Source organism: Artibeus jamaicensis, unplaced genomic scaffold, assembly GCF_021234435.1.
Source record: "Artibeus jamaicensis isolate MK-2021 breed Jamaican fruit bat unplaced genomic scaffold, CSHL_Jam_final contig_851, whole genome shotgun sequence".
Taxonomy (NCBI): Eukaryota; Metazoa; Chordata; class Mammalia; order Chiroptera; family Phyllostomidae; genus Artibeus; species Artibeus jamaicensis.
The window spans coordinates 11009771-11020444 of record NW_026521986.1 but is presented as its reverse complement, the minus strand read 5'-3'; the positions used below and the strand labels follow the sequence as shown (position 1 = coordinate 11020444).

At 41.9% G+C, this 10674-nt stretch overlaps 1 protein-coding gene across 5 annotated transcripts in view; it reads right to left on the bottom strand.

The window, feature by feature from the left end:
- Positions 1-4862: 4862 nt before the first annotated feature.
- Positions 4863-10674, bottom strand: part of PCNX1 (pecanex 1) — a 133709-nt gene continuing 127897 nt past the window's right edge. For all 5 annotated transcript variants that reach the window (XM_037127403.2, XM_037127411.2, XM_053673391.1 and 2 more), the window contains 6 exons: positions 9607-9837; positions 8498-8772; positions 6913-7118; positions 5967-6409; positions 5419-5559; positions 4863-5221 (listed from right to left, as the gene is read on the bottom strand). In XM_037127403.2, the coding sequence (XP_036983298.2) occupies positions 5081-5221; positions 5419-5559; positions 5967-6409; positions 6913-7118; positions 8498-8772; positions 9607-9837 (1437 nt within the window). In that variant the 3' untranslated portion in view covers positions 4863-5080. The remainder of the gene's footprint in view (positions 5222-5418; positions 5560-5966; positions 6410-6912; positions 7119-8497; positions 8773-9606; positions 9838-10674) is intronic.

Sequence of the window (10674 nt, the reverse complement as noted above, 5' to 3'; positions counted from 1 at the left end):
TTTCTATTATTTGGATGTAGAATCAAGCTTTGTAATACAGAGAATCTCATTGAACACAATTACACTGAACCCAGGGGTCCCCGGGGCAGCCGCCTCATTCTCCGCCTCCTCCCTGCTGTGAATTCCAGGTCATCGCCCCATCGGCGCTGGCAACACAGGGACAGCCGTCCTCATCTCGGTCTCGAAGCCCTGTGTTCCTTACCTAGTGTGGCTTCATGGAATCGTACGTTGTCAGATACGGAGTTGAGGCACGAGACAAAGAGCGTAACCCTATGGAACAGGTGTTGAGTCTTAGAACAGAGTTGTCATGCGGCCCTGTGACGACCGTCAGCTCCGGTTCCCCCAGAGGGTCATGCTGCTTTCACTAAATGGCAGATAAAGTCCGGCTCACCAACAGAACTTATTTACTCTAATCCAGAAAGAATATGTGGCTGATAAGCAATTAAAAGAAATTCTCATCACACACGATTCTTTACAGATGATTCTGATGAGGAGATTCAAAGCAGAAGATATACCTCCTGTTTTAAGCAAAATGAACACTCTAGCCACATACCTACCAGATCTATCTGTGTAATAAATTCCTTTTCAATCACAGTTCTTACCTAAACATTGCATAAGGTCAAAATGAGAAGGTCTGCATGTATATCAGCTGGATTGCTTTTTATAAAAAGAGAAAGAAGCTGGTTTTCTAATACTTGGAAAGAAACCCACTATACATATCCAACATAAAACTAAAATTTATGCTGTACCAATACGTGGTAATATCTAATTTCCCCCCTTCTTCAGATCAATAAAACTCAATTTCCACACGTGACTGAAATGGAAAGCTCAAAGTTCGATAACGGGTTCCAAGTATGATCTTGGCCTTGACTGACATTTTTTTCTCCACTTATCTTGGAATTAGAGGAAAAGCCTCTAAATTTTAAAAAATGGATGTTTTGTACCTCATTTGAACAATGCATCCTATCAAAAAAATCTTTGATTGGGTCTGTGTCAGGCAAAGTAATTTTATGTTATCACATTACGCTATTAAAAAAACAACTATGAATGAATACTGACGACTTAAAAAAAGGGGAGGACTCTGCCCACACTCACGAAAAAGTAATGAAAACAAACACAGAAGCAATTACCAACCCGGGCTGCAGTTTATAGTTTAGTAAATACAAATTCTCACTCAAAATCACTACGTTATCTTTTCCTCAAGTCACATATTTAGGAGGAAGGATTTCTGAAAGTTAACTAAAAGCGCAAAATGATTTTAGACTCAGAAAGTCCTAAATGTGAAAGACCCAGCTCTGGATGAACGACTCAGTGCAGCAACCCACCGACGAGAAGCTTCTGAGAGGCAAGGACGCTGCTTAGAAGCAAAGCAGAAGTTATTACGGCTAAGCTACACTTGCTTAGATTTGAGGCTGTTTTTTATATTTAGAAATGAACTGTAAAAATAAACCAACCAAGGAAGATAACATCTTAGAGATGTAGTTTCCTAGATAAAAACTTGTACAGTATTTTCTTGTTTTTGTACAGATTTTATTTATTTTTAGAGAGATGGAAAGGGAGGGAGAGAAACGTCAATGCAGGAGAGACTCATCAACTGGTTTTCTCTCGCAGGGAGAGAGAGAAACGCCAGGGACCTGGCCCGCAACCCAGGCCTGTGCCCTGACTGGGAATCGAACCAGGGACCCTTTGGTTCTCAGGCTGGTGCTCAATCCACTGAGCTACGCCAGCCAGGGCTGTACAGTATTTTCATGGCCTGACATTTAGTACAGAGTAATTTTCCTCAGAGTATCTCACTCACTGTCTCCTTCTGTTTCAAAGATTAGTAGAACTTTTTCAGGTATACTTCAACTATTTTTAAAAATACTTCAGACCAAATAGAAGTTAATCTTCCAGCAATGGAGACCCAAAGAAGGCAGAACACTGATGAAATTTATTCACTAATTTCCTGAAAGGTAACTAATCTCTTCCCATAAAAAAAAAACCGCACCACCTGTTCTCCCAAGACCCTTAAATATCAACAAATTAATCTAGGCTCTTAACAAAACTGAGAGTTCTTTAGAAAAAGGTGACTATTTAAAGTTTTATCAAGTAAGCAGAAAGATTAACCAAAAGCTTAATTTTGAGATATAAAATTATTTTTGCCACCGAAGGAGAAGAAACAAGAAGAGAAGCTAACAATTTATATACGTTTCAGGACTCTCCCTCAAAGGGAAAAGAATAAAATCAAATAACAAAAAGGCAGATATTAATGAAACTAATTTAAAAGAAATAAATAGAATGTTAGTGTTTTACTGACCTATCCTCACTTTGAATTTGTGCAACTCCGAGAGCATCAGCAATGGTGAACAAAGAAACTGGCGCACGTGTGTGCGCTGGAGTCTCTCACACCAAGAGAAAGCGAGGCAGGAGTCGGAACCGGCGGCCCGCTCTTCCTGGGGTCAGCAGAGCTAAGACACGTACGATCGATTTAAGTATGTGCATTTCCATGTAATAATTTCTGTCAAATTATTGTTAAGACACAAATTTTTCTTCAATTATCCCTGTTTCCCTTGATGCAATTATTAGAAAAGTATTACAATTTTTAAAAGACTATCAGTTTTAGGCTTAGAAAATAAGAACAGGGTTTTTCTTAGGATTCTTATTTCATGAAAGCTCACTACAGGGCTATCTGGTAAAAAAAAATTCAACTTGTTTTTAGAAAAATGTCCACCAGTTGCTGCCCTGATACGTAGATGTTCCATGTAAAATCTAGCCTGGCATTCGAAATCTGACTTTTGGAGTGTGTGATATGTTTAACAATTGGCTATAGGAGGTGGAGGGCTAGGAATAAAAATAACTCTAGCCCTTCCGATTGAATCATCTGAAATTCAGATTTTTTTCCCTGTACAGGAAAATAAATTAATTTCCATTTAAGACTGAAGAAGGCTCCACTTGCCCTCTCACTGAGACAATGACCACAGAGGGGTCACATCTGTTTCTGAGGGAGCCAGCAGCAGGGAGCGCAACTCCTTTGAGAAGATTTTAAATAAATACATTTCTATACAGATAATCATATAACCAGTTTCAGAAGACAAAAGAAAAAGCCTGCATCTTAATGGCATACTATAGATTTGCCAAAAAAGAAGCAAATACAGAATATAATGGTACTACCAGGAAAATACACTTTGACTGGTCGATTTAGAAAGGGCACCTCTGTGTAAAGGTTCAGAAAACCACCTGACAAATGTTTTTAAACAGTGAATCTTGCAGAGTGTGAAGTCTGGAAACGTCAGCACAAGGCACACTGGGCTCTGAATAACCGCCGCAGTTTTAAATTAGAACAAGGAAAAAGAAATAGGTTTTGGGTGGAAATGCAGTAAGATGCTGTACATTAACTATTTCATTCCTTCCACCGAAGTGCTACACCGCACCGCACGACGCACATCACAGCAGAAAAACAGCTTCTCTCTTCTGTCACCTCATCAAAAAGATCCTTTAAACCCATGCCGTCCAATACAGACGCCACTGGGAAGGTGTGGCTAGTGAGTACTTGCAATATGGCCAGTGTCACATGCTGACACAGTAAGACGTGGGATCTCTCAGATGAAATAAAATGTTTGGTGAAGATCAATTTCACCTCCACTGTCATTCAGGAGGTAGAGCGATGGCTGCTCCTAAACGGCTCGGAGGAAACATACAGTGTTCTTTGTCACTTAACAAGGTCAAGTTTTCTGAAGGACTTTAAAAATGCCAACAGCTGACAAATAAAAATTGCAGCTCCCACCTAGCCCAACTGTAAATCTAGGTTATATATTTCCCTGAATACATGCATTAAAAAAATAAAATTTAAGTTATGAGACAACATATGAATTAAGTCAATTTCACAGTTATAAATATTTCAAATTACAGGTAAATGCTATAAATTACAAGAAATAAAATTCAAGTAATAGAAAAAGGAGAAAAATAAAAGAAAGCTATGAAAGAGGGATATAACAATAAGAACTGCACCATATGGATAATTTTGTTTGAAAAAATTTTACTTGATTAACTGAACTGCACGTGAATAACTTCAAGAGCTAAGAGCTCTTAAAGTAAAAGGCAATCAATCCATTCTTTAAGTTCCTGGACGTTCATCTTCTTCTTTGAAAAGCACGAGTATTTTCTTCCCAGGACTGATCCCTACAGAGCTGGCCCCTCGTGGAGGGGTGCAGAGGGCCCGAGGGCTCCCCGCACGGGAGCCTGGCCGGGGTGCGGACACGGGACCTGGCGGCAGTGTCCACAGGCCTGGCTCACGGATGCTGGCTCCGGGAAACACCCAGGATGGAGCTATGTCTCTCTCGAGGTTTAGTGCTCATTAAAGAAAGCAGCCCCTGTACTGGCATGAAGTACAGACCACTAACAAACCGGGCAGCGCGGCTCCTGCGGTGCATGTTTATGAGGAAAGGGAGGGGGTTAATCCCAAAGGCAATTTAAATAATGGTATTTTATTTTTATATATAAATAAATGTTCTGAGAACTCTCAGACTTTAGTGCATTGTTGTAAAAAATTAGTGCAGTTTTTTTCATTAAAATTTTTAGCGCTCAAGGAATAAGATAATCTGTCTGTTCATAGTCTCTTTCACTGTACATTAAACTTTTATACTGCTATATGTCAAACAGAAGGTTTCTATACCGGTCTGTTTTTAAAAATCAAGGTAAATGGATTTTGTGTTCTATGACAAAACATGGCAATTATTTTTGGCAAAGAAATTAGAAAAATACGAGATCATAGTTAGAAATCAAGTTTGTTGATTTAAAGCATAGGCAATGCATAAGAAAAAACTTTTTTAAAGGATGTATTTTAACAGAACTTTATCCTTCATGCAAAATGTTTTCTCGGCAGCTAACTTAAAAAAAATATTTCAGCTTTATTTGGGGACGAAGACAGTGACAGGAGCCAGGGCGAAGGGCAAAGGAGAGGTGAGTAACCAGGCCCGTTCTGCGTTCAAGTCTCCCCTTCGCAGGATCGAAAGGACACCCGCAAGCATCTTCTGCTCTCTCCTCTCTTTTTCCAGTGTCTTGGGATCAAGAGGGGAAAGAAGTGCAGTTGTAAAGCATGGGCTCACACTTCAGCCCCAAGCTCTAGGACCCCAGTTTCAATCACAGTCACGTATTTATCCTCAATCTGGACCAGGAGCACTGTCTTGTCGATGTGGGATCTAGTGCCTGGATCCCTGCTGCAAGGCACCCATCGGTGAATCACCTAATAATTCAGAGTGAAACGAGAAGTCAGTGGCAGTGACCTTGAATACACGCAACAAGCTCTTGTCCTTCACTTAAGATTAGAGGCAGCAGTTCTATCAGGTGATTAAACACGAGGACATACATCAACTAAAAACATGGATACAAGTCAGTCAGCTACAGAAAGTCAGTGCCCGTGAGCCTCGCAGGAGAACTTACGTGGCCTTCCATTCCCTCCTGCGGACTCCAGTCCTTCCAGCTGTTTCTCCCGGCTTTCAACCGGACGCCCTCATCGGGCCACTGCAGCTCTTTTCTTTTGGACAGGTTGATCCCGTCCAGAATTTGACTGGGATCCACAATCTAAATTGTAGACAAATTTAGATCATTTCCAATTCATTTTTCTCTTGAAGATGAAAAATTACATCATCCCCAGCAAAATTTCACAGGACTCTCTCTGTCTCAAGTTCCCCACTGTCTATAATGGATCAAAAAACAATCTCAGGACCCACCTCCCAAATCCCTTCAGCCTGCTATGCAGACCTTCCTACAACGGCCACAGGACAAGGACGGAGCAGGGGCCAAACGCCAGCACTGAGACGCTGCTTGCTTTCAGTTTATCCATGACAGAAGCTTTTGTTTTAACATTCGAAAATGCTCTAGTGTTCAGACTAAGTAATATGTGTTTTCACAAGAGTCCTTTACACAACAAAGAAATAAAAATAAATGTGTAGGACACACAGTGCAAGAAGCAGCCTGGGCTTACTCACTTGGACTCTGTAAATCACCTCCCCCTTTTTGGCATGTGAATTATTGGCAGGACTTAAGGTGTTGCCTGGTGGCGCATCGGAGGTACTGCTCTGGCCCCCGTCTGTCCCAAGAAAGCCCACGAGGGTGTGGTGTTTGCAGGCTGGGATGCTTTGGCTGGAGCTGCTGGAGGAAGGCAGGCCGTGCTGCAGGCAGGCCGTGCCACCCTGACCGGAGGGCTCCAGCTGGTTCACCATGGACAGGCGGGACTGGATGGAGGACGGCAGGTTTCGGAGCGATATCTGACTGGTGGAAGAGCGCCGACAGGGCACGAACCCCGTGGTGGACATCCGGAGGGAGGAGTGCCGGCTGCCGTAGCAGTAGGAAGACTGGCTGGCGACTGAGGCCCGAGCCGGGGACTGCCTGACCAGGCTCGACTGCACAGAGTGAGAGCTGTGGCTGGTGCCTGGGGAACGGGAAACACAGCGCCCATTCTAAGTGGGATGATTCAAACATGGGTGTTTTTTTAATAGATTCTAAGACTGTTTCTCAAACTACAGCATTAATATCCTTACGACCCATCCCGATGACAAGCTACACTGGCTACAGACGGTGACACCGCAGTGCAGTTTTCATACACATTCAGGGGTTACACATAAATATAAACTATCAGAGATACTAAACTGCGGGTTCTTCTGTGTCCTTCGTCAAAAGGCTTGGAGAGAAGTTAAATAAATTATATTAATTATTATTAGCTTTTAAAAAGGATACTTTGAAAGAAATATTTCAAGTAATATATATAATTATATGGATAAAAGAACTAATATAAATACATGATAATGACCAACTGTGAATCAAACAGAATATTCAATTTATATTACTCCCAAGCAGGTAACATGCCATCCTCTGCACACGGACCATCTGAACCCCACGACTAAGAGGTATCTGCACAGTTCTGTTTCACGTTACCGAGTGCTGGAGGGTAAGACGTGACGGGCGGGTGCAGTCCTGCTCCGGGCCCCTGGCCTGAGTTGCCTGTGCTTCCTGGGGACACGGTGCTGTGGGGATCGCTGGCAACTGTTGCATTGTTACTGGTGCAAGAAGTCCCACCCCCAGTATCAGAATCTTCAATATTGCCACCGCTGTTACATCCAGCTCCGCAACCTTTCCGCAACCTGGGAACCAACACCAGAGGTAGGAAGCATTATCCTAAGAGCACTTCAAAATAAGGTATTTTACTCATTTTTAGCTGTCCCAAATGCTTGGTGCTGTTAATGCTCACTGTGGGAAGTCTCTCTGGCGCCATGAACGTCAGGAACTCAAGGTCTGTTGTGCTTCCCTCCCCTCCCCTCACACTCACTGCCTTGACACTCCCATCGATTGCACTTTTACACCCTCCACCTGTCACCTCTCCTGCACCATGATCAAGAACTGCACAGGACACAGTCGTACCATTAAGGTCACAGCTGGGAACAGAATTCTTGCCAGTGTCTACTCAGCACCTCTGACATATGAAACACCGAAAACCCAATTTATTTAAGCGAAACCTAATTTAGGCTGTAGCCCATCTGAAGGGAGCTGCTGCAGTGACGCCTCCTCCTTTCATTTATTTATTGTGTTACACGGGAGGGGACCGGCCGTCCCCGTCTCCCACGACCGTCTTGGTTTGCGACTGAAAATCCAGTCCCTGGTTTGGCCCTCGGTCCTGGGCAAACGAGGCAATTCCATGGCAATGCCTGTTTTCTAAAAAACTTCTTTGAATATTACCCTGCTTTGTGTTCTTCCTCCTGTCTGGAGGGGCACTGATATTAAAAGGGTGAAGCCTTACTCTTGAATACTGAGTATTCCTAGAAGAATTTAAAAACACGTATTTGAGTTTACTGCCCTAATCTCAGATCCTGTTTTTCTTAAGCTCTGATTTAAGGATCTGAATAACTCTTCAGGAATTGAAAAGAATACTCTGCAATTTTTCTATCACCTATCACCAAATCAGCATGTTCCCACACCACACACCATAATCCACTAGACTAAATGTAGAGAAGAGATCAGTGTGCCTTCCTGAAGACACACTGTAGATCTGAACCTGAGTGATGACTGGGCTGTGGAAACGGCAGCAATGTCTCTGCGCTGCAGACCCCAGTTTCACCCTGAGTGGAGTGCTCCCCCTGCTGCTAGATTGGAGTAAAACAGAAGGAATCAATCTGCACAAGTTTCTCATGTTTTTCTCTAATTTGTCCTGTTTGCTGACCACACATTCTAATAGCAGCAATAGGCTGCAAATAAAATTAAACAAAGGGGGTTAGTCAAGGGGGTTTTTCACTGTACGAAATGCTAAAGGCAAGGGCTCTTAACCAGAGTTGTACACTAAGTTTATCTACTAAAAACCTGAAGATAAAAGTGCTCGGACTCTACTTGCTAAAGTTCAGAGACAATAGATTGATATTGTGCTGTGGAATGTGTATTTTTTCTAAAAACTTTCCAGGTGACACTAACATACAAGGCCTAGCTGAGGGTCAGGATGCGCCACGCTGAAACATGCAAACCCGCGGCTCACCTGTGCCAGGTTGACACTATGAAGTTTCTGATATTTCCCAAACTGATGGGTCCCCCAAGAATTTCTTTAAGCTGCTCGTGGCTGTCAGAGTAAGAAGTGGTCAGTGGCGAAACGAAGATCGGGTAGCCGATAGGCTGATCACAAGACGAGTTTACCATGTTTCTCAGAGCTTGCTTTGCGTTCTGGATGCTGCCTCTCTCAGGGTTACGGTTTCGCAGGAACACGAGCTCCTGCTGTTGCCCGGCCCAAAGCCCGCGGACGCACTCCTTATTCACCTGGAAACCAGATGCACAGGAATTGCGTTAAGGGGCTGGGAATGAAATGCACATAAACACAGAAAGGGGAGGGATACAAAAGATGTTATGACAATCAACTGTGAAAAGCAGGAAACAAGCAGAAATAGGTCACATGTGAACAGGTTAACCTATTTTCCACTGCCATTAGCAGGCTGTTAAAAATGAGCACCTACAGAGTATTTCTTCTGCTGTGTCTTGGAAAAATATCAAGTAAAATGCAGTCTATTTAGCTTTCCAAATTAGTGAAGCACTGAATTTTGTAACAGATATTCTTTACAGAAACTAGAGGTAACAAATATTTAGAGTTGAAATGTTTGTGACTTTGGGGCTTGATTAAATGAAGTTGAGAGAAAAATAACCACTATAAACTATCAAAATAAAATTTTAGGGATGAAGCCTATTAAAGCTCTAAGATGTTTACCTAAACAAACAAAAAAAAATCCAAGGAAATGTTAATGTGAATCACTTACTAATTGCTATTCAGTACAACCTACGATACAATTTTGCAACTTAGGAATTGCACCATATCAGCAATATAGAGCTGATGGTTAAGATTTGCCCAAATGGCACATAAAATAGATTTAAAAAAACTGCCAGAATAGAAATAAGCAAAAATGTGAAGGCTTTATGGCATATTAGAAAACTTCAGAGGACAGACTAAATTATTGATAAAATTAAGTGCTTATAAATAATAAATGCTAATGCAGTATGCTTATTTTTTTTTCTGTAAGAGTTTCAACTACTTTTTACAAGTTTGAATAAGATTATAAACTGTGATTTTCCCGGATGCCAATTAATGCCTCAGAAACTCACTTTAATGACCCTGAAGCTCAGGTAGCGCCTGTTGAGCATGATGATCTTGTACTCGTTGGTGCCGTCATCCATGACGTGCCGCAGGGCCAGCAAGGAGGGGGAGTTGGCCAGCACTGCGCTCCGCCATGCGGGGTCCCCTTCGTGAGCGATCACGAGGTTTTTTTCATGAGATACAATGGCTTCATAGAGCACAGTAGGGTCATCGTACTCATCTGGAGAAGTGAAATGATCCTGTACACAGAAGTAAAAAATTTATCTTTTTTAGAACATGAAGAGAATGACTTCCAGGATGATAAAAACTTCTGTAATTACTAAATCTGTTACTAAATGAAAATTTCAAACCAGCATGTTATTATTAGATGTAAACTACGTGAAAAACACTGTAAAAATGTGTTTAAGTCCTTGTATTACCATCTAAACCCAGGAAGTAGCTAAGACTCTTTGAGCTTTCATTTTGGTTATTTGTGAGTGCCAGTAACATCTGCTTAACCTACTTGGCAAGGTTGCTGCAAGAGTCAGATGGAACAGTGTCTTGGAGAACTCTTTACGTTACCATTAAACATTATTCACATACACAGCGAACACTTTTATTCTTCTCCTGTAGCCTAACCTCCAGACTTGGGTGTACATCCCTGCGGATGCTGCCTGCCTGCTCCCTCTCACCTCCCCTTCATAGAGAGAACACTCCTCATCAGTTGGATGGGTACAAATCCATTACTTTACCTGTATATGAAAATTTATCAACCTCTTAACCGTACATATGAAGGCAGCCAATGCAATATTTGTGTTTCCTTAATAACACACCATTTCAGAAATTCAGATTTGTGTTATGGTTAGTTGGGTACCTGTCCTGTATCTTCTGTTAATTTACAGGTTTCTGAGTGAGAGATACATTTTATATACTCCTGTGTTTCATCCATGCTGCCTGCCACAGAATCCTGCACATGGTAGACAGTTATTAAATACCCATTTATTAAATGAATGAGTAGTTATGAAGACCAAGTGGTTTTTTTTTTTTTTTTTTTTTCAGAAAAGATTCTACCAGCTTGTCTAGGACTAGGACCCTTA